The following is a 22356-nucleotide window of genomic DNA, read 5'->3' as shown; positions in this document are numbered from 1 at the left end:
TGACATTGCTTCACAAAGTTTGTTTTTAAAAATCTCTCTTTATGCTGAAACGTGTCCCTCTCAATGGAATGGGTTCGTTCTCATTCTTTCTCAAATCTCCTGCTTCTGAAGGCCCACAAAGCTCTGCTGAGTGATTCACCTCACATTACCAAGAGCCAGGTGTTTCTTCTGGAAGTGCAGCAATCCTCACCCTCCCCCCTTCAGAAGGACCTTCTCAAACCTCCTCATGGTTTTTTGATGGCTTGTGCAGGCTGCCCTGGAGCAGAGACTGGACAGAGCTAAAGAATAAAACAGGAATTTATTCAAAGGATCTCCTCCATGGATCCACCTTGGGCAGCACAAGAACCCAGCCAGGACTGCACCCAAGATGAACCCAAATGGTCCCAAAATGCACGAGCGCTCCCGGGGTCTCTCCCTGGGATCAGCTCTGCTCCATGTGCACATTGCAGTTCAGTGTCCAATTCCAGCTCAGCCCCTGCACTCCCATCCTGCTTGTTTTTCTCTCTGCAGCCCACGGGGTTTGTGCTCTTGGGCTGAGATTTGGATCATTTGTCCTTGGTGCCCAGCTGGAGCAGGAATTGTTTTGTCTCCCTGCTCTGTGCACAGAGCTCACCATGCCCTGATGTGAAGCTCAGACCCACACACTAAAGCAGCACAGAATCTGAAAAATATAAAAGCTAAACCTGAGGCATCATTTTCATTTGCCAAAATTCATTGGGGTAAAGTTATGTGGATATTGCCCAAGTGGGTGGCCAAGGCACCAAGGAGAGGGGAAGGACCTTCCTCATCCTCCCTCACAGCGTACACCATGAGCTGGAAGAAAAAGCAACCCCAAGAGGGAGGGCAGCCCCTTCCTGTCTGCAGGAATTAATTAAAGAATTTTGCAGCCTGAGGCCAGGACTGGGACATAATGGCAGAGTGGGAGCTACAAGTGTTCACAAGCTGTGTTGAGCTCAGAAGTCTCCGTGCCAGAATCACAAAATCCTTAAGGTTGGAAAAGAGCTCCAAAATCAAGTCCAACCATTACCCCAACACTGTTCACCACAAACCTTGTCCCCAGGTGCCACATCCACCCATTTTTTGAGTGCTTCCAGGGATGGGGATTCCACCACTGCTCTGGGCAGCCTCTTCCAATGCCTTACCACCCTTTCCATGAAGAATTGTTTTCTGATATCAAATCCAAACCTCCCCTGGCCCAGCCTGAGGCCGTTCCCTCTCCTCCTGTCCCTGTTCCCTGGAGCAGAGCCCGATCCCCTGGCTGTCCCCTCCTGGCAGGAGCTGTGCAGAGCCACAAGGTCCCCCCTGAGCCTCCTTTTCTCCAGGCTGAGCCCCTTCCCAGCTCCCTCAGCCTCTCCTGGTGCTCCAACCCCTTCCCAGCTCCGTTCCCTTCCCTGGACACGCTCCAACCCCTCAGTGTTTCTGTGCTGAGGGGCCCAACAGTGCACACACAATTCCAGGTGCAAAGTCAGAGAATCCTTGGGATAAGAACATCACTTTCCCTGGGCTGCACCCCGTTCCTGCAAGGACAGATGTGGCTCACACTGCAGTTGCAGGAGCAATGGGATGCCAGCTAGCAGCTTGGTGACCTTATCAATCCCTAACAACTTCCTGAAGGGTGGTTGTAATCAGATGGGGTTGGGCTCTTTCTCCAGGCAGTAACTGGCAGAATGAGAGATCAGAGTCTCAAGCTACACCAAGGGAAATATAGACTGGATATTAAGAAAAACTTTTTCACAGAAAGGGTGATAAAGCTCTGGAATGGCTGCCCGGGGAGGTGGTGCAATCCCCATCCCTGGGTGTGTTTAACAAAGCCTGGATGTGGCACTGGGGGCCAGGGTTCAGTTGAGTTGTTGGGGCTGGGTTGGACTTGATGATCTTGAAGGTCTCTTCCAACCTGGAGATTCTGTGATTCCTTGTGTGACTGGAAGGTGCCACAAGAGTGGCCATTCCCAGGCTCTCTCAGAGACTGCCCAGCTGGTGCTGAGTGCTGCAGCGTGGGTGATGCTGGCATGTGCGGGCTATGAGGATCCAAGAGAAAGGAACAACAGAGAGGACACTTGTGTGGATACCAGGGAGGCTTTATTCCTCAGTGGGAGCAGGAACAAGGGCCAAGGAAAAAGGGTCCAGACAGCTCTTGTGGTGGTTCCAGTTGTTGGTTTCCCTGGCTCTGCACTGAAGGCACTTGAGGCAGTATTTCATGTTCACACTCAGGTGTTTATTATTCCTTATCAGTAAAACAGTCTCACTACTGTGAGTTCAGATTTTCATCAGAAGGCACAAAATGGCCACAATCTCTTCTTCCAAGGTCTTTGAGACTAAACTATCCAATTAAGAACTGACACCTAGATTATTTTCCCTTTTAACCCAATAACTGATCCCAAAGAGCCCCAATGTGGACTTTTCTGCCGAGTCACAAAATGCCTCCCAAACCCATGAAGAAGAAGGAAGAAGAAGCATGAAGAAGAAACCCAGGACAACACCCTGTGCCCTCCATCTTGCTTCCATCCACAACATACTAAAAATCCCCAAACCTAAATGTCTCACCAAGTGACACACCTACACTGCTCTCCATAATCTATTTCACACTTTTGTGGGTTCTGGTCCATCTTGAAGTCCAGGAAACTTTCTCCATGAATGAGGGTCAGAGTCAGTGCTGTCCTGGGGGTCAGGGCACCCCAGAGCAGACACAGAAATATTCCCAGTTCCCTGGAAAAGGCTCGCATAAAAGGAGTGGGTGTAAGGGGTGGAAACACAAAGCAACCAAAAGGGGAAAGCAAGGGGAGGAGTAGAGGACCTGACAGAACCAGTAGGGACCACACAGAGGAGGGAAGAAGCCCCAGAGACAAATAATCTGCTAAAGAGGGGACAATTAACACAGAATTTTCTCAAAGAAGGTAGGGGTGGTTATAGTGACTGACAGGGAAGGTGGGCAGTGCAGCTGGGATTGACGTGGCCATTAAGGACATGAGGGGAGGGACAGGGGGACTGTCATCATGACAGACAGCCAAGTGGTGGGAAAAGTAGGGAGTAAACAATTTAAGGGGAAGCAATTCTGAGGGGATGAAATGGGGGTACAAAAGATCAAACAATTTCTCTAAGAGAGTGTAGCTATCTTTTGTAATAGAAACAACAGTGAAACTTGTAAAAACACACAATGCCACAGACAGATACACAGCAGAAATATCAGTTAATCCCAAATTAATGCAAATCCCTTCTTTGTGCATCCACCACACACAAATTTATTACCTTCATTAAAAACCCTCCCCAAACCTGCCACAGGCCCTCTGATTTCACTCATGCAATCCCATCCACTTCCCAGGGATTACATGGATGTGATAAAATTCAGGCCTGGGTCCCTTTAATTGTTCAGATGATTTGTAAGCAGTTTTAATGTACCAGGTGGAAAATCATTTCTGTTTCTGCACCACCTAAAAAATAATGATTTACAAGGATGTGAAGCAGGGGTGGGGCACGCAGAACTTGATCTCCTCCTGATTTAAATCCCAGGCCATGTTCCATTTGGGAATGACAGCAGATGGGATTCCAGGGTGCAGCCCAAGGTCATCCAAACACGGTGCTCTGCTCTGAGTGGGATCATCAGGAACCACGCAAAGCCAGAATAGAAATTTAATCCTCTGCCACAGACCCAGGGATCCTCGGGAAGAGCACAGGGAATGCTCCTTCCCCTCGAGTTCAAGGACAAATAGCCCTTGTTTGGAAGTGATGGAGTGGGAAGGGAATCTTCCTGGCACAGAGACAGTGCAGGGTAAGTGTGTTTATGCTGTGGCTTTGTACATCTGTGATTTATAAGTAGTTGTTGGAGAGGCAGATGGTTCATTTAATGTTGTCTTATTTGAGACAAGGCACTCACCTGCAACTGGAGACAGATCCACTCCTCAATATCCTGTGGATAACCCATTCCCAAAACAACCACAGACCTGCACACCAAACCTTGCTTAGAACCATTCTTTTTTTCTTTTGGATGAAATCACTCCTAATTGAGCACTAATTGCACTTCACTGCAGGATTTCAGACCTGTTTCGATCCTGAGCAGTCCATGCCTGGGTGTCACCACTCTATTTTTACCCAGCACTGCTCCAGCCCTGCCTCCACAGCCAGCTCAAGGTGACAGCGTGACCTCCGCAGCAGCAGCACCTGAGAGCAGCCCTGGGATCCCCAGGATTGACTCCTGCAGGGAACACAGCTCTGGAAGCATCAAAAACATGAAAGAAAGGTTGGTGACTACTTGTAACACCCTGTTGGGGAGGGGATACTGCCCCTTCACCCCACCCTGCAGTGCTGGGTCCAGCTCTGGGGTCACTGTACAGGAGGGACCTGGAGCTGCAGGAATGAATCCAGAGGAGGCCATGGGGATGTTCCAAGGGCTGGGAGAGCTGGGAATGTTCACCTGGAGAAGAGAAGCCTCCAGCAAGAGCTCAGAGCCCTTCCAGGGCCTGAAGGGGCTCCAGGAGAGCAGGGACAGGACACAAAATTGCTTCAAACTGAAAGAGGACTGGGTTAGATGAGACAATGGGAATAAATTCCCAATTTTCTCTGCAATAGCACGGGGTGCCCATAGAAGCTGTGGCTGCCCCTGGATTCCTGGAAGTGTCCAAAACCAGGCTGGACAGGGCTTGGAGCAGCCTGGGACAAGGGAAGTTGTCCCTGCCCATGGCAGGAGTGGCACTGGATGAGCTTTAATGTCCCTTTCAAGGTCCCTTCCAACCAAGTCATTCCATGACAAGCTGGTTTATGCTGCCCTGAGACACAAGAGCTTGTCCAACACTTTTATCCGCTCTGTGGTGGTGCCACTCCCCCTCCAAGGTCAGGCAGTGCCAGGTTATCCAGATCACACTGAAATCCTCAGCAAACACCAAGGAATCACCTCCCCTCATCCCCCTCTCCTCATGCCAAAGGCAGTATTTCCACTGAAATCCAGTTTCTGGGGAACAGAAGGTCTGAAATCCTAATGGATCAGCCTGCAAGCCACCACGTGTGCTGCCCTGGGCTAACAGCACATTTCCAATATGCTGAGGAAATCAGCTGGGAATGTGTATTTAGGAAAGGAGATTTAGCAGAGTGGATTAGCTCAGCCCATTCCCAGATTTCCGTGGAGATCCGTTAAGTGTTTCTTTTCATGAAGGAGAGGAACCTTTTATAGATCTAGAGGAAATGGTGAGACCTCAAATCACTTGGAAATTTCAAAATATTTGCTCCTCCAATGACTATTATGTAAACCCAGAGTCCTGCTGAGGAATAGTTCCCCTATGTAGGTCAAGAAAAGGAAAAGCAAATTTGTGTCTGAGTCTTGCAAGGGACAAAAGTGGATTCTGAAAGTGTATTTTTAATTTTCCTGCCCGTTTCCTTCAAGCAGCACCACAAATTTTTCCAGATGCAGAGAAAATAGCATATGCAGATATGTACAAAAGTTTATTTTACAAACAGCAACTACTTTGGAATAACAAAATTGCAAAAACATAGAGCAGCGTTAGAAAACCAGCTCAGGGGGACATTTTCCATCTGAAACACATTTTAACAGACTTCACTAAGTAAAAATACCCCCAACCCTTCCCTCAACCTCTCCCCAACCATTGTCTACCTGATGGAATTTCTTTATAAACCTTTGACTAAAGATATGAAAGATTGTAGTGACAGAGCAGTAATTTTTGATAACTACAGTTAACTGTTTGATCATATTTCCATTACCTTTTCCTGGCCTTAAAAAAAGTCAAATCAGATCTAAAATATGATAAAAATCTGATCCTGGAGCAGCATTTTCACTAATAGGTATTGAATAGTAATGGTTGTATTTGTGTATTTTGTAACACCATGAACCCTCTAGTTCTATTTTCTTAGTAAGGGAAAAAAACCAAGATACAGTTGTACTGAAAATGATGAAACTACAACAAATATCACTGAAATATTTGTTGAGGACTCCGAGATGGCTGCTGCTGTTAGAAACATGTTTGTAAATGTATCCTGACTTGGGTATTAAATGTATTTAATGCTAAAAAGCATCAGAAGTTTACCAAAAGGTGGAAAGGTTGCGTGCACACGCTTTGTGACTAAACTCTTAAGTGTAGGAAAAGGGTAAGAGCAGAGTTTTGGGTACTTCTAGAAAAGTGAAAAACCTCCATGGCCAATTGATGTGGCTGGACAGAAATGGAGGGAATCGTCACCATCTCCCTTTGAACTTGCTTTTCATAAGTGTACCAAAAAAAAAAAAAATCATCAAATTTTGGGGAGCTTAATTCAATCAAAGAGAGAAGGAATTGATGCCTCAGCGAGAAATTGCCGCTTTTAATTGTCAAAGCTACTGGGTCCTGATGAGATTAAGAAAACTAATTTCCAGTATTTGAAAATGAGCAAATGAAAGCATCTCCAGCCATTACAGAAAGTCAGCAATGGAAACTGTTATGGTACAGCAGTGTCATTAGCTCTAATCAAACCACGTCGGCTTTGTCACCACAGACCCCAATTTTCAGGTGACATTATGCCATTAAAAAAATCTGGTTCTCATTACATAACTTTCTAAATCCCCCCAAAAAAACTTTACAGATTATTTTAAATCAACTGAATCAGAATATTGCAAGAATTACTCAATGATCTTCAGCTTGACTCTATTTTTTTTTTTTTTTGCAAGCCATTTGCCTGTAACTTAAGAATAATTTTTGGTACTAAACTTTACTTTGAAGGCATTGTTCATGCTTTTTATGAGGCATCCCAGTATTTTCCAAGTCCTGCTTTAACAAGATATAGTTCAATATCTGCAATGTCAGTATCTGATATTCCCTATGGTGAATGGGATACAGAGCTTTTATAGAGGAACCTTTATGGCTGCTTTTCTCAAAAAATTATCATCATGTCAGTGTTTGAAAGAGTGCTTTGGACAAACTCATGGTTTGGATACACTCATGGTTTACAACACTCAAAATGTATTGAAGGATGCCAAGCACTGTAATAGGAACTAAAATCAAAGTCAGGAAGCGTTTGGAAACACATTTTTAGTCTCTGAAGGACATTGCTGTTTATCACAAAATTCCTCTTTTAAACATAAAAAGTTTAGACAAGTTGGGTATTAAGCTCCAAACTCATTCATCACACTTTTGCTCACTGCTTGTCAGTTTGACAATTCCCACTGGGCATCAGCTCGTCTTTTCCAGCAGAATTCCAGAACACCACAGTTCAGGAGGGATTAAGACAGAGTGGCAGGCTTTGTTTTCCTCACCTATATCCTCTATAGAATGCAATAATCAACAACCAAGACAGAATGAAAACAGCTTTCAGCAATAAAAAAGCATTTTTATCAACTAGAAATGGCAGCCTTTTTAAGAAATTGACTTCACAGTTTAATAGTTGCTAGCACATCTTTCCTAAGGTGTTTATAAACAGACTTGAAGACAGTCCTGACTGCTGCACCCAAAAAGTGGCAGCAGCAATTCACCTAAGTGTAATACATGGCTTGGAAAAGCTGATTCAAGGAAACCAAACTGGGTTTTTTTTATTATTATTTTGTAAAAGTTGCATTTGACATAAAAAAAATAAAAAATAACATCAGCTGTCGAGCTCAGTCCTTCTCTCTGTAAGCAGAGTTGAGTTCACTGTTAAATGGCAAGGTTTCAGCTAATTCAGCAAACAGCCTTCACTTGTGACACTGTCAGAAGAGTTTTTTTGAATATAACACTGAAAAAATTCTGGAACAGAGTTTCCATCCTCAAAGGAACGTTCTCAGCTGTATCTGCTGCTCTCACTGGGGCTCCTGTTGTTGGAGTAGCTTCGGTCGCTGTCGCTGTCGGAGCCGTAGGATCTGCAAGGAGAAAAAAAGATTTAAATGCCCCAAAGCTGCAGTTTGAGCTTCAAATGTAAAATTTCATCATGTCAAGGAATTGTTACAGATAAGAAAACACACTAGTCTTTTACAGGATTGTATTTCTTGTAAGTGGAGGATTCATTCAAGGTTACTCAAAATGGAAATAATCATGAAATTGAAATGATGAAAACTTGGTGTAACTCAAGTCCAACTTAACTTCTTGCTCTCTCTGTTACAGCTAAAAAACATCCAAAATTAATGTTTTTACAAAAGCTAATTGAGCTGAGTGAGAAGTGTATTCTAATAAGTGGAATTTTACACTGCAAGCATTTCTCAACTAGGATAATTTCACAAATCCTTGATTTATATATTTCATTTTCTTGTTTGAAGGAGGGTCTTAAAACTTAGGCCCCATAACCACAACAGAGGTATGTTTGTGTGTCTGCAGCGTGGAAATTGTATTTAAAATGTTTTGGCTCCTCCAGACAAATTCCAAGCTCAGCACCTGGCCAAATGTCAACACAGAGCCCAGATGGTTTCAGACAAGCCACAGGACACGTTCAAATTACACAGAACAAGCTTTCAGAGATTTTCCAGCCTCCTGCCTGTAAGGGAAGCTTTCTAAGTGAAAGGTGAGCATTTCCTAATCCTACACTGAAGCTCCTCAACATAACAAAGCAATGGTTTTTAAGGTTATTTCCACATTCTTCATTAGATCTCGTTCATTTTCCCTCCAACACAAGATGAATGTTGTCTTGTGCAAATGGGTGAGAGCAAAGTCCATTCAGAGTTGGTATAAAGCTGTGAAAAATTTCATATGAGGAGAGGATGAAAATGTACAGTAGTCTTAGAAACCTGATTTATTACTAATAGGAGGCATATTAAAAGGTATAAAACAAATCATCAGTGATATTAAATGTATCTACAACTCTCCATATCTCTGATCTCTGTGAAATGGGCTCACTTACACGTATATAAATCCTCTGGACTGAGGAGAATAAATTTTATTCTAAACTCAGCAAATTTGCAGGTAACAATATTCTTTCAAAATACATTCTACGAATTTTAAAATTAAATCTGGATTGCAGCAAAACTTTTAGTTTCCCTTCCAGATTGTTTTAGATCCACCTCTGCAGCATAACCAAAAAGAATTTACCATACAGTGGAATTCTTTGCATACCAGGCAGCTTTTAATCCATAACAGAGCACTTGAATTAAATCTTGAGAGCTATGTGGGTTTTAAGAAACACTTGATATTGTTAAAAAAATAGAATTAATCAAATAATAGAATCATTAGGGTTGGCAAAGACCTTTGAGGTCACCAAGCAAACCCAGCCCCACTGTCTTCACTATTAAACCGTGTCCTCAATGCCATTTCCACAAGTTCTTAACACTTCCAGGGATGGGAACTTCATCTTTTCCATGGGAAAAAGGTGCTTATTTTGAAAGCATGGACACAATGAAATGGAAATCAACTTTTCCTTATCCTGGCTGCCTCCCCATCCTCCTATTTGGAATGTCTTAACTTCCGACTTCTTCGCTCACGCTCTGATTTTAATTAGAATTTGGTTTGAATTATTACTTTTGCTGAGTGTATTTCTTATTCTTATGGGGAAAAAGCAGCAGCCTGGCCTTGTTAAACATCCTGTGTTTGTGTTCAGCAAATCCTTGTGCACCCAAGCAGGGTCAGACCCACCTGGATCTCCGGTCGTAGCTCCGAGATCTCCGGTAGCTGTCGCTCCTCTTGCTCCTGCTCCGGCTCCTGCTGTAGTAACTGTCATAGGTGTAGGACCTGCTTTAAAGGGGGGAAAAAAGTAATACTGAATTCATGATTTCTGGTCTAAAATGCTGTTTTAAATGACATTTATATAGAGATATGAGGGGATGTATAGAAATTATTGTCAAGGATGCGGCAAAGAATTCTACACTTTACAAAGGTCTCAACACAACAACAATCTTCAACAGTAAAATCTCAAATTTTATCAGGAAGGACATACTAAGCATTTCTAAAGCTCTGTGCTGTCCCTTTTATTTTTCCCAGTAAAATTCTTGTTTGCTGATACTTCTGAAAGCAAGCCAAGCGAGTCCATTTATAACTCAATATTATTTAAAAAAACAAAAGCAAATGTGTTCACTACTACTTTTAGCATTGCCTACAACTGTAATGCCAGGATGGTTTGGTTATTTTCAGCTTTTGAAAGTGTCTTGTGCTCATTCTGCTTTGATTCAAGTTGCCATCATGATATTGTAATAATAGTTTTAAGTACTACTGGTCCCTGGAAGTGTCCAAGGCCAGGCTGGATGGGGCTTGGAGCACCCTGGTCTAGGGGAGGGTGCCCCTGCCCATGGCAGGATCATCTTTAAGGTCCTGTCTAACCCAAACCATTCTGGGATTCTATGAGATAAAAGTAATCCTAAAAAGCATTTCTATAAATAAATATGTATTTAGATATGCATTTGTATTACAGTATGTACAAAAAAATAAGTAGTATATACAATATATAATATATCATAGACAGTAATTATAAAGTCTGTTTTAAAGAAATGTAAATAAAGGTAGACTTATACTAAGATGATTTGATGGGCAGCACATTTCTTGCAGAGTTTGTATAAAAGGACAATCTGATGCCTCAGGTTTTAGCTTTCATATTTTTCAGATTCTGTGCTGCTTTTGTGTGTAGTTCTGAGCTTCACATCAGGGCATGGTGAGCTCTGTGCACAGAGCAGGGAGACAAAACAATTCCTGCTCCAGCTGGGCACCAAGGACAAATGATCCAAATCTCAGCCCAGGAGCACAAACCCCGTGGGCTGGAGAGAGAAAAACAAGCAGGATGGGAGTGCAGGGGCTGAGCTGGAATTAGACGATGAACTGCAATGTGCACATGGAGCAGAGCTGATCCCAGGGAGAGACCCTTGCATTTTGGGACCATTTTGGGTTGTGCTGCCCAAGGTGGATCTGTTGAGGCCTTTGAATAAATCCCTACTTTATTCTTTAGCTCCATCTAGTCTCCGTTCTAGGTCAGCCTGCACAAGGCATCAAATCCATACCTGGATCGACTGTGGTGACCATAGGAACTGCTCCTGGATCGGCTCCTGCTGTAGCTCCGACTGACAAAATCAAAACCACAGAGGGGTTTTTAGTCAACAGAAACCAAAAGTGCTGAAGAGGGCAGGGGGAGAGAGGGAACAAGAGGAGGAGAACACATTTGGCACTGTTTCCAGCTGGGTGAACTCACCTACGGCTCTTGTAACTGTGGTAGGAGCTACTCCGGCTCCTGGAGCGATCTCGGCTGTACCAGCCCCGGCTCCGGCTCCTCGAGTAGCTCCTGGACCTACAACCAAGGACACCAAGAGAGAACACAGCTGAGGAGAAGAGCAGCAGAAAATGGGAACCAGAAGAAGTTATGAATCTTTAGCTTGCTAGCTAAATATTTATTGCACACTTGCTGGGTGATATGGCCACTGAGTTAATCCAAGGGCTGGAGCTCCTCTGCTCTGGAGCCAGGCTGGGAGAGCTGGGAATGCTCACCAGAGAAGGGAAGACTCCAGGGAGACCTCAGAGCCCCTTACAGGGCCTAAAGGGGCTCCAGAAGAGCTGGAGATGGACTTGAGACAAGGGATGAGGGGACAGGAGAAGGAGGTCACTTCACACTGACACAGGTTGCCCAGAGAAGCCGTGGCTGTCCCTGGATTCCTGGAAGTGTCCAAAACCACGTTGGACGGGACTTGGAGCACCCTGGGATAGCGGAAGGTGTCCCTGCCCATGGCAGGGGGGTTGGAACTGGATGGGCTTTAAGGTCCCTCCCAACCCAAACCACTCTGTGGTTCTGTAACACAGGGCCGTTAAAAAACAAAAAACACAACCTGAAAAGCATTCTTTGAAAACACAAGAACATACAGTTTACCAGAGCTGGCTGTGGGAGCAGCACACGCTTCTCACCTGTATGAATAGGTAGAACTTCGGGATCGGCTTCTCGAGTGACTGTAGGATATGGACCTCGTTCTGTGTCTGGATTTAGACTCAGATTTACTTCGTGACCTGCTGAGACTCCTGGAAGGGCTGTTGTCATCTCTGCTTGGAGATTCCTCCTCACTGGAACTTTCTTGGTTCCTTGGCCGACGATTTAGCCGGGCTGTTTTCCTCACTTCATCAAAGAGAGACCCAGGTCTTACTTTATTTTTTGCTTTTATTTCAATTCTTAAACCTGCTGGTTTAGGCTCCGGTGCCGATGCTACATTTTTAACCTCCGTGGTTGTACTAATTGTTGTTGGTTTTAAGTTACCAACACCTTGCAAAGGCTTCCATTTATTGTCTATCATATTGCTTGAAGCATTTTCAGAAATTTCACTTTTTAAACTACAGTCTTTAGCACCAGACACAGGGGCAGAGTTATTTTCTTGCCTTCCAGTTTCTTTTTCTTCTTTAATATTAATAAAGTCTCTTATGCTGTTTCCCAGTTTGACAGCATCTTGCTCAGGTGTCTCAACCTGTAACTCTTTTTTTACAGCAGCACTTAAAGGTTTAGCAGTGAGAATGACAGGAGACAAAACATCCACATCCACCTTCCCTGGCGAGTTACGATCCGGAGTACAAATCTCCATGTTGTCATCTGTCTGAATAACATCTTCCAGCCCATTCTGGTTATTTTCTTCAGCTTGTTTAATCTCACTCTTGCAAGCAGCCACGTTTATTCCTGAGTTTAAAATACCAGTTGAAGTGCTTGTTTCAATGGGCTCTTTATTAAGGTTGCTGTGATCTGGCGAGGCCCCACATGAGGTGTTTTTATCTAAAAGGTTTTCATTCACACACGACTTTTCACCATTTCCCATTTTATCTGTGACTATTTCATCCTTTTCATAAACTTGTTTTTTATCCTTTATGTCCCTGCTAAGCTGCTTTTCTTTTTTATCATCCTTGGTAACTGGCTTTTCATTTATCTCATCATCCTCTTCTTCCCCGAACTCAAGGGGGGGCTGCCAATGAAACATTTCTTTTCTTTTCTGGACTTTGTGTTTTTTGTCCTTTTTGCCTTTCGACTTTTCTTTTGCTTTTTTGGAATGTGATTTTTTAGGAGTCTTTTTCAACCCATGTTTGTGTTTTTTCAACTTGCCTCGAGTGTCTGCTGAGCTGGAACAAGAACTCTCAGATTCAGAAGTTGACAAGTGTTTGCTTGTCTTCCACACACAGTCAGAACCCAAAAAGCCCTCTGAGGAATTGGATTGTTTTTTTATCCTTTTGGTAACACTAAGCTCTGTGTCAGACCCTGAGGTGGCCTCTCCTTCTTCTTTCCCAGAGGAGGGTCTGGAATCCCCTCTATTATGCTTTGCCTCTCCTCTTTCAGAGTTTGACTCCGAGTCCCATTTGCTACCTGAGTAGGATTTGCGTTTTGTTTTTGCACCACCTCTGGGCTGCTCTGAGCATTTCTCCTTAGCAGCTTTCTTTTTGGAGTGATCAGAATCCCGCTCACCCTTGGCTTTCTCCTCCCCTCTCTCAGAACTTAAGCTATTTTTATCCTGTTTCTCAGCATCCCCTTCTAACAGAAAGCGGCCTTCTTTTTCTTGGACCGGTTTGGCAGAGCGCTCGCTGTCGGAAGATAAGTCTGAGGATGACAAACTGTCACTCTCCTTCAACCCTTGGGAAGACTCATCGTAGTCCTTTGGATGCTTGTAAGGCAACGTGCTATCTGAGCTCGTTTCCTGCCTCAGTTTGAGGCCCCGAGCTTTGGGATCGCTGGATGTGGGTTTCCTTTTGTTCCTGTGCCTGTCCTCGTCGCTGAGGGAATAGTCGGACGTGGACTCGCTGTACCCCGACCTGTCACTGCGGTATTTACTCGGGGACGGTGACCTGCCAGAGGAAGGAGATTTTGTCCTCGAGCTCGATGGGCTCCTAGACCTTGAGTAAGATCTTGAGTAGGAGTGGCTTCGAGAGGACCTGCTCCTGGACCTCGGCCAGCTCTCCGAGCTCCTGTCGCTGCGGCCTTTGGAATAACCGCTCCGATCGCTCTCGGAGCTCCTCTCCTGCTTGCGGTACGAGGAAGAAGTGTTGGCCTCCTTAACGACCACTAAATTGTAATTAGTTTGGGTGGGAATTAAGTGGGTTGTTTTAGCTTTCATCTCCTGAATTCGCTCATACGATGGCTTCCAAGGTTTCTGCCCAGGTTTCCACCTTGAAGGTGGGGGACTGTCACTTAAGGGTATGACAGGGAGGCTTTCTGGGACAACTGGTGGCACGATAACCTTGTCACTGGGCAGTATCACTGCTCGGACAGGCTCAGCAGTCTTGGTCAGCTTAGTGTCATTTAACCGTGCTGAAATATTTCTTGGAGAACTGGGAACAGTCTTTTGCTGCCTGGGGTTAGAACTTGACCGCGACCTACTTCGAGATCGCGATGATTTGGAGGCTGATCTTGATCTAGAACTTCTTCTGGAGTAAGATCTTGATTTAGACCGAGACCTGGATCTGGACCTGTAGTACGACCGAGACCCTCTGCTGGATAAAGATGACAAGCTCTGGTCTTCCTTATCAGATTTAGACCAGTCTCTCCTGGATGAACGCCTGGAAGACAATGAGGAAGAACGAGATTTCCTCTCACGATCACAAGATGGTTTTGTCCTCCTGTGGAAGGAATGAGAGGATTCTACATCTGATGAGGCTGATGTTTTCTTTTTCTTTGTTTGCTTGTGCTTCTTGAAATGCTTCTGCTTTTTAGATTTCTTTTTATGCTTCACCTTCTTCTTCTCTTTCCTGTGCTTCTTGTGATGGCTGGAGTATCTCACAGTGCTCAGATCAGCATAACCGTTATGGGACCAAGACCTGGATCTCCGGGATGCACTCCTCTCATCCCACCTGCTGGTACAGGGGTCACTCAACCTGGAAAAACAAACAAAGAAACCCCAGACTAAGTGCAAAATCTTTAAAAACCTTTGGATAAAGTATTTTTAAACTTAACTTTAAATAAGATTACACAAACCCTAGCACACACACTTTTAAAATCTGAGAATTGCTTTGAGTTCCTTACACTCATTTTAAGATGTAGAATTGCACTACTATCAAGAGCTACTTCTCCCTAAGAAATAAATCAGCCAACACAAGCAAGTTTCCCATATTTTAGGACCCATGTAAAGAGCTTTAAAGTTTTAATTACCTCAGTCTGCAGGACTTTGACCTCTACAAAACAGGCTCCTTAAGCCACACTTAAATACAAGTTTTAAAACATCTCAGTACATAAAAAAGAATAATCTGAAACGTTTGCAATTATGCACTACTAGTTACATATAATATTTTTAAGTTTTCCTTTTAAGATTTATGTCCTGTAATTTGATAGAAGCTCATATTTAGTATCAAGCCATCAGGAATTCTGGAGAGCTGACTTCCATCCATCACACAGTTTGCAACTGCTGAAAGAACATACAACTAAAATAACAGAGGCTTAGTGAATTTGATTGTTTTACTCCAAAGAAAGCATGTAATCCACTTTGAGGAGAAGGAAATCACTGAATCCTTAAGGCTGGAAAAGATCTTTAAGATCACCAAGTCCCACCACCTGGTTAGCACTAAACCATGTCCTCAGGTGCCACATCCACGTTTTCTGAGCACTTCCAGAGATGGTGGCTCCACACTTCCCTGGGCAGCCTGCTCCAGTGTTTTCTGTGAAAAAAATAATTTCCTAATATCCAATCTAAACCTCCCCTGGCAAAACATGAGGCAGTTTCCTGTCATCCTGGTAGTGCCGTGGTTACATCTACACAACCAGTGAGGGTTTGCCAAAGGCCAGGACATCTCAGAGCTGTGGTGAGGCTCTTACTTGTCTCCTTTGCTCCACTTCTCCCCGCTGGGTGCTCGGTACGTCCGCAGCCTCTGCATCTCCTCCTTCCAGTGGGGAGGGGTCTCGCTGCTCTCCTCGTCGTCCGACTCGGAGCAGGAGCGCGACCGCGGCGGGGTGTGATAGCGCTGGGACAGCAAACACACACAGCTGCAGCAAGGCTTTCTTACACAACTACTGCACCTTTTATACAGAGCATTCTGCAAAGCCTGAGAGAGGCCAGCAGCTCACCCAGCTTTTGGAAACGTGAAAGGAAGAATCGAGGAAGAGGCCACGGATTCCCTTTTGGAATAAGGCAATTACTGCAGATAACCACCCTCGTTTTTAAAGCACAGATGTTTCACTTCAGTCAGACTATTCACGGTTTGCAGGAGCAAAGACAAACCCCATTTCAAAAGTTACTGCTGTTCAACTCTACAGAAATGGGAATCCAGATTAAGTCACTTTAAAGCAATTAAAAAAATAAGAAACTGAACACAAAAAAAAATCACAAAAAACCCCCAAACTCTTTCATAAAAAAGAGCAATGAAGCTTCACATTTGAAAAATTATGCTTAGGCAGAGCATTTAAGTAGGCAACAAGAGCTACTTGTGCAGCAGAAAAAGAAGAACTCTGCTATTGCTAACTCATTATTTTCCATTACCCAGTGGGATACACACTTAGGTAAATTCTGTGAGGAAATCAGATGCTCCTTGGCTCAATAAAAGCACATCTGGATTTGACTCAATTATTTTGAGCCACTTATGAAAGCAATAAAATGGGGTAAAAACAGTGTTGTCCCCCAGAATAAACTCACAAAGATGCATGAATTTATTTATCCAGGTAATTACAGAAGGCTTAAAAACATCTTTCTTATACAAAAAACCAAAATCAAGATAACCTGAGCTTCCCTATTATTTCAGCTGAAGCAATAACTACATAAAAACCAGCTTTTACAGAAGAATGGCCTTAAAGATTGAAGGGTGTCATGGACCTCCCTGATTCTCACATTTTATATTCTAGAGTCTCGTGGAACCTACAAATCAGTATTTTGAAAAATATCACACCTGGACAGAAACTGTGCTAATAAAGACTGTAAGAGATGGAAGAAAAATGTGTTTCTCCAACTGCCAGCCCTAAATGGCATCTTTTTTCATTCTTAATTTTGCTGAGAAGGTGCCAAAATGATGAAAAAAAGGACAGAAACGCCAATATCTGGCAGAAGCCAATTCCACTCCACTTTAAGTTATTTTTCCCCAAGTCTTTATTTACATAAGTATTTCCAAACATTCCATTTAGGCATTTTGTTCTCCAAACAATCTTTAAGTTAAAAGACAGTAACTTGGCAGAAGCCAATTCCACTCTGCTTTAAGTTATTTTTCCCCCAAGTCTTTATTTACATAAGTATTTCCAAACATTCCATTTAGGCATTTTGTTCTCCAAACAATCTTTAAGTTAAAAGACAGTAACAGGAAGGATGGAAAAGAAGCTTTATAAAATCAACTACCTGACAGGGTTTCAATGCTTTCTAAACGAGATCCTACGACATGTAAATAAAGTGTCACACAAAACCCTCCAGGGAAATTCAAAGCTCAAAGTTGGAGATGTTACTCTGGGTGAAAGGAAATAAAGAAATAAATAAAATTGTCACATACTATTGTGCCTCTTCCTTTAATTTTCCGTCCAGATTTGGAGACTGATGGTTTCTGGTCAGTCAGAACTGGCGCGGCATCAAGAAGCTTCCTACATAAATTAATAAAAGTATGAAGTTACACAGCAAAAAAAATCAATTAACTTACAATTAGTTTAAGTTAAACATGAGAAATATTCATCATCTTATTCATTTTCAGACAGAATTCAGTGTTTTTTTCAAGAAACAAAGCAAGAGAGTTCTGCAACAAAAGGCAAATCAACATGTATTTGTTCTCAACCAAATGTGCAGGCTGATCTCTTGACACAGAAATTAATGCTAACAATGAACTTGCAAAACACTGTCACAAGAGGTTAACTTGTGTTTGGGGCACAAATCCTGAAGACAACATGGGCAGAAGAGTTTCAGGATCTCAGTTCAGGATAGTTCACAGGTTCTAAAGCTTTGCTTCTTTCAGCCTATGTAATATCCCCAAAAGTAGTGAGTAAATCTTTGGGAACTTGAGTGATGTTCCAAGAAAAGACTTACAGGAGACTGTACCATTAAGGGAAAATAAAAAAACCCAACACCATACAAACCCAACACTGATTTTAGAGCTAAATCACTGTAATGGATTAGCTCAGCTACAAAAGCAATGAAATGTGACAGTGGAGGTACAAAACACATTGAAAGCATCTCATGAACTTGTGACTTCCTTTGTAGCAAAAGAAGAGCATTTTCTCTTATTCTCAAACACTGCTAAAGTCATGAAATTCCAGGGGACTCATTCTGAACCAAAGTTTCTTCATCAGTCTGAGCAAGACAAAAAAATCACCCCTCCCAATCCCAAGTTTCCCTTGCAATCAAGTATTTCCTGTGGTTTGCATTGCATGATTACTTCTGAAATTAGTCATTAATTGTTTTTAATTGAGTTTAACACCTTAAAGACCAATGAAATCATCTCAAGATCTCACTAAAAACCCCTGGCACAGGTCACAAGGAAAAGAAACTATAAAAAGGCCAATAAAATGACCACATGCAGCAATTCTGACACTGCAGTGAGCAGCACCAGGAAGAGAATGTTAACAGAAATATTTCATGCACAGTTTTCAGCAAGTCAGAATAAAAAGCTCGGAGTTCCTTACGGTTCAGGCTCTACATTGACAACAGGCACATCTCTTCTGAGCAAAAATCTGTTTTCAGGCACTGGGGGGATTTCTTCAGGACGTACCACGGGCTTGTCCCGCTTGGTGCTAAGGTCGACTTTGTCTGCGACATCGCTCTTGTCAGAAAGGCTGCTAAGGGAAAGAGCAGGGTGAGAAATCACAGTTAGCTGGGAAAATCCCTTGTCCAACTGGATTCCAAGACAAGATGCATCAAACTTAAGAGTTGGCTTAACAACCAAGATGTGTTCCACAACTCATTTTAGGCTAAAGGGAGGATTGTTACTGGAGAGAAAGTTCAGTTCTTGCTTTACAGCAAGTAATTCTGCTTTTCATTTACAACTTGTTGTGAAATATTTTAAAAGATAATCAAATATATGTACAAAGTTCTCCAATTTGCCTGAAGTCTCACTTTTGCACAGGTGTGCTGAGCCCTGAATAGTTTAACGTGCTGGGATTTAGTAATTTCGACATCACTCTTGCTTTTATCTACAAAGATCTTCCATTTAATGGAAATTCAACAAGCTCAACTTCAGGGTTTTTTGTTTGTTTATAAAATCATGCACCAAACCCCAAACTTAAAAGCATTTTCATATTTACTGCTTGAGCACTTCATGAAAACAAAGCAGAATTGCCCAGATTTTACTGCAATTGTTAGATTTTTGAGAACAGTCACCGTCTTTGGCTTGAGGTTCGCTTGCACCTTGGCTCCTCCTTCTTCCTCTCCTCCTTCCTTCGTTTCCTGGACTGTTTGGTTTTAGCTTTTCTTTTCCTCTTTTTCCTCCTGCTCCTTTCGTTCTCAGCCTCACTCTCAGATGAGGATTCTGAAGAGCTGGATGCACTGGAAGAGGACTCTGAGGCTTCTGAGTCAGAGCAGACTTTCTTCTTCTTCTCCAAAGCTTGAACAGATATTTTCAATTGGCACTGTGCACACGTGTGTGCATGTAAAAGCACAAAGCACACCATTTCACAGATGTATAAATACACAAATGGGCCATTTTAGAAAAGCTCTGTGAACTTTTTCACAATATCAAAGAATCAAAAATTCATCTGATTGTGCCCAGTCTAAATCCATGTTGGTATTATACACATATTTTCCAGCAAAGACAGAATATACAGATAAGCAAAGACCACTTCTAGTAAAAAAATTAGGTACTTTTAGAAACAATGCACAGGTTGCAAACCAAAGATTAAGAATAAATTCATTGCTGGCCCAGTTGTGTATTTTTTATTTTTAAAACTTTGTTATTTTCTCTTTTCTGCATCCTCACACTTTCACACTAGAGCTCCTCCTGACTTTCTCTAAAGGACATAATTTACCACCTTATCCTAAGGAAAATCAGAAATTATACAGAAATGCAAACTTACAACACTCCACTAATTCACAGAGACTGTTGAAACATGCATTTAAGATCATTTATTCTCTATGAATCTTCATGAAAAGAAAAATAAACTTGACCACATATATTGCATATATTGACTTCACAGAATCTTAAAATAAACCTTTGGAGAGTGCACAAAATTCAACTTTAAGAAAAGCATATTGTGTCTCCCTCTTTCTAACACAGAAAAATAACTTTTCATTATTTTTTGAGTTTGCCATGTCAACCTCTAGTATGAACAGGGGACAAATGTTGAGAGCAGAAAGTATTTTTTTTTTTTTGCTGTGCCTTCCTCTCCTACATCAAGATTTACGTTTTACAGGCTCACAAGAATTAATTAAGATTCTACACGTCTACCATAATGATTTTTAGCTGTTGGTGGAATTATTGTACTCTCTGAGAACATGAGTGTTGGACAAAGCCCTTTCCGACCCACTCATTTCTGTTTAGACTTCTGATACATCATCACCTATCTTATTTTTCAAATCTAAGTGATGGTTTTATTTCTCCAAAGTATCTAGTTTTATTTGCAAGGCCATCCTTTGAAGCTTGTTCCTGGTTCCATTCCTCTCTCAGCAATGTCTGTCCATTCCATGGCATTTCCAAGTCAGCATTTCTCATCTCAGGGTTTGCACACAGATGCACACACTGTGTGAGCCTTCTGTCAGGCTTTGAGAATTCCCTACAAACCCATTTCCCCATACATAAACATCACTAATTTGGGAATGCTGAATTAAAGAAGAATTCAGGGAACTCACCATCTTTAGCTGATCTGGTGACCAGCACCCCGCAGTCAATGACTCGCACGTCTGCGTAGGGCCTGCTGGCAGTATCGGTTTTGAGATTTTCTATCTGTTCTATGACTTCAAACCCAGAAATAACCAGTCCAAAGACAACGTGCACACTGCAGAAAGGAAGTATTTACAAATCACAAAATGTGAACCACTGCAGAAAGGAAGTATTTACAAATCACAAAATGTGAACCACTGCAGAAAGGAAGTATTTACAAATCACAAAATGTGAACCGCTGTGATGATTTTCCAATTAATTTCACATTTGAAAAGTCAGTCTGAGATAGAAACATTGAGCTCTTAATGCATTAAGTTTTTTTTTTTATGGTTTTAAGTTTAGCATTGACAACAATGCTAAGATTTTATGCAATGTGAAACAAAGTTCCACTCTGCCATCAAGTATTTCCCTCAAACTGAAGCAGTCTCGTCTCCTCAACAAGAGCAGAGTAAACAGATTAAAATTCCTAACCCACCCTTCTATTTTTGCAGTTTTGTGCAATAGAGATCAAGAGCCCATCTATAAGCATGACAGAACTCCTCCCCAGAGAAGCAGAATTTATAGATCTCTACAAACCCAGGATACAATTCCCCTCTGGCACTGCAGGGACAGTTAAAATAAAGGAATCCTTGGTTTTGTTCTATGGTACCACATTTCTCTTTCTGTCTTCCATTTGCCCCATAAATTTTAGGGATTAAAAACAAGCCCCAAAAGAGATGGCTGCTCAAATATATTAAATTTGGCAATTCAGCTCCCAGATTTATGGGCTGAAGGCAGCAAGCAGTTTTAAAGAAATAATCCTAGGATTTAAGACAATTCAAGTTTTTGTCCTGCTTTAGGAAATAAGTTGCAACTTGAAATTTTTATAGAACTGAAACTATTGTTTTCCATCTCATCCCATTGTATAATTTCCACAGAGTTAAGGATTTGTTTCCCCATTGTTGTCTACTTTCAATATAACCCTCAAACTTCAGCAATCATTTGAGAAATTGGAAAGGATTCTTACCCATCGAGATGAGGAGCAGGTTTTGTTGTTCTGTTGGACAAACAGCAAGATGGGAAGATGGTAAAATAAAATAAAATCAGGGATTCAGATGAAGTAAAAGAGGAGAATGACACAGGAAAAAAAAAAAAAAAGAGAGGTGAAGGTAAGACAAAAATAGTGAAAAAACACAGTTAAATACATGGAATTAACAAATTAAAATTACAGATTATACATACAGGCTTTCTTAAACTTTTACATGGTGTTTGTTTGAAGTTTAGCTAAGTGTGCATACTGAAAGCTGTACCAAGTATCATTTCATGCATGCAGTAAACAATTTCCAAGCGTCTTTAAATACACATTTAATGTAACTTTAGGATTTTTAATCACAGAGAAGATACAATTGTGATAAATATTAGGTGACCAGTTGGATTTAAATGTTTCTGAGCTTGTTAGCTTCTTAGATTGCAAGGTCACTTTAAAGACAGCTTATTTTAAAAAGAAAAGCTATGATACGTGAGAGATTCTCTGCTTCCCCTCACCTCCCACCACTTCTTTCTCACTCCCCATTTACCTGCTTGGCCTCCTGACTCAAAATACAAAGCAATATTTCTGTCTTAAATCATCAAACACTTCAGCTCAAAAACTCACAGGCTTCCCAAAATCAACAGCAGACATTCTGTGCCACCTACACTTCACTGATAAATGCAGATTTCCTCCCTATTTTTCAGCTTCTCACACTGAGCCTGAATGGAAAATGCAACTGCCTTTTGTACAAATCTTTTGGATTCTAATGCT

At 42.2% G+C, this 22356-nt stretch overlaps 1 protein-coding gene and 1 long non-coding RNA gene across 8 annotated transcripts in view; one reads left to right on the top strand and one right to left on the bottom strand.

The window, feature by feature from the left end:
- Positions 1-3662: 3662 nt before the first annotated feature.
- LOC121337957 lies at positions 3663-9493 on the top strand. The gene is made up of 3 exons (XR_005952963.1): positions 3663-3766; positions 4026-4234; positions 8296-9493. It is a non-coding gene; the product is annotated as an uncharacterized LOC121337957 (long non-coding RNA).
- Positions 5412-22356, bottom strand: part of NKTR (natural killer cell triggering receptor) — a 38205-nt gene continuing 21260 nt past the window's right edge. For 2 of the 7 annotated variants that reach the window (XM_041408430.1, XM_041408435.1), the window contains 11 exons: positions 21583-21612; positions 20546-20691; positions 19082-19304; positions 18388-18540; positions 17268-17355; positions 15616-15761; positions 11751-14681; positions 11047-11142; positions 10859-10918; positions 9507-9605; positions 5412-7807 (listed from right to left, as the gene is read on the bottom strand). In XM_041408430.1, coding sequence (XP_041264364.1) covers positions 7729-7807; positions 9507-9605; positions 10859-10918; positions 11047-11142; positions 11751-14681; positions 15616-15761; positions 17268-17355; positions 18388-18540; positions 19082-19304; positions 20546-20691; positions 21583-21612 — 4051 coding nt within the window. In that variant the 3' untranslated portion in view covers positions 5412-7728. Of the gene's footprint in view, positions 7808-9506; positions 9606-10858; positions 10919-11046; positions 11143-11750; positions 14682-15615; positions 15762-17267; positions 17356-18387; positions 18541-19081; positions 19305-20545; positions 20692-21582; positions 21613-22356 lie in introns of those variants that run through there. The other 5 variants (XM_041408432.1, XM_041408431.1, XM_041408433.1 and 2 more) reach the window with 5 other exon arrangements.

This window comes from Onychostruthus taczanowskii, unplaced genomic scaffold (assembly GCF_017590055.1).
Source record: "Onychostruthus taczanowskii isolate IOZ18803 unplaced genomic scaffold, ASM1759005v1 scaffold3, whole genome shotgun sequence".
Lineage (NCBI taxonomy): Eukaryota > Metazoa > Chordata > Aves > Passeriformes > Passeridae > Onychostruthus > Onychostruthus taczanowskii.
The sequence above is the reverse complement of the archived record's forward strand: the minus strand, read 5'-3'. Positions and strand labels throughout refer to the sequence as shown.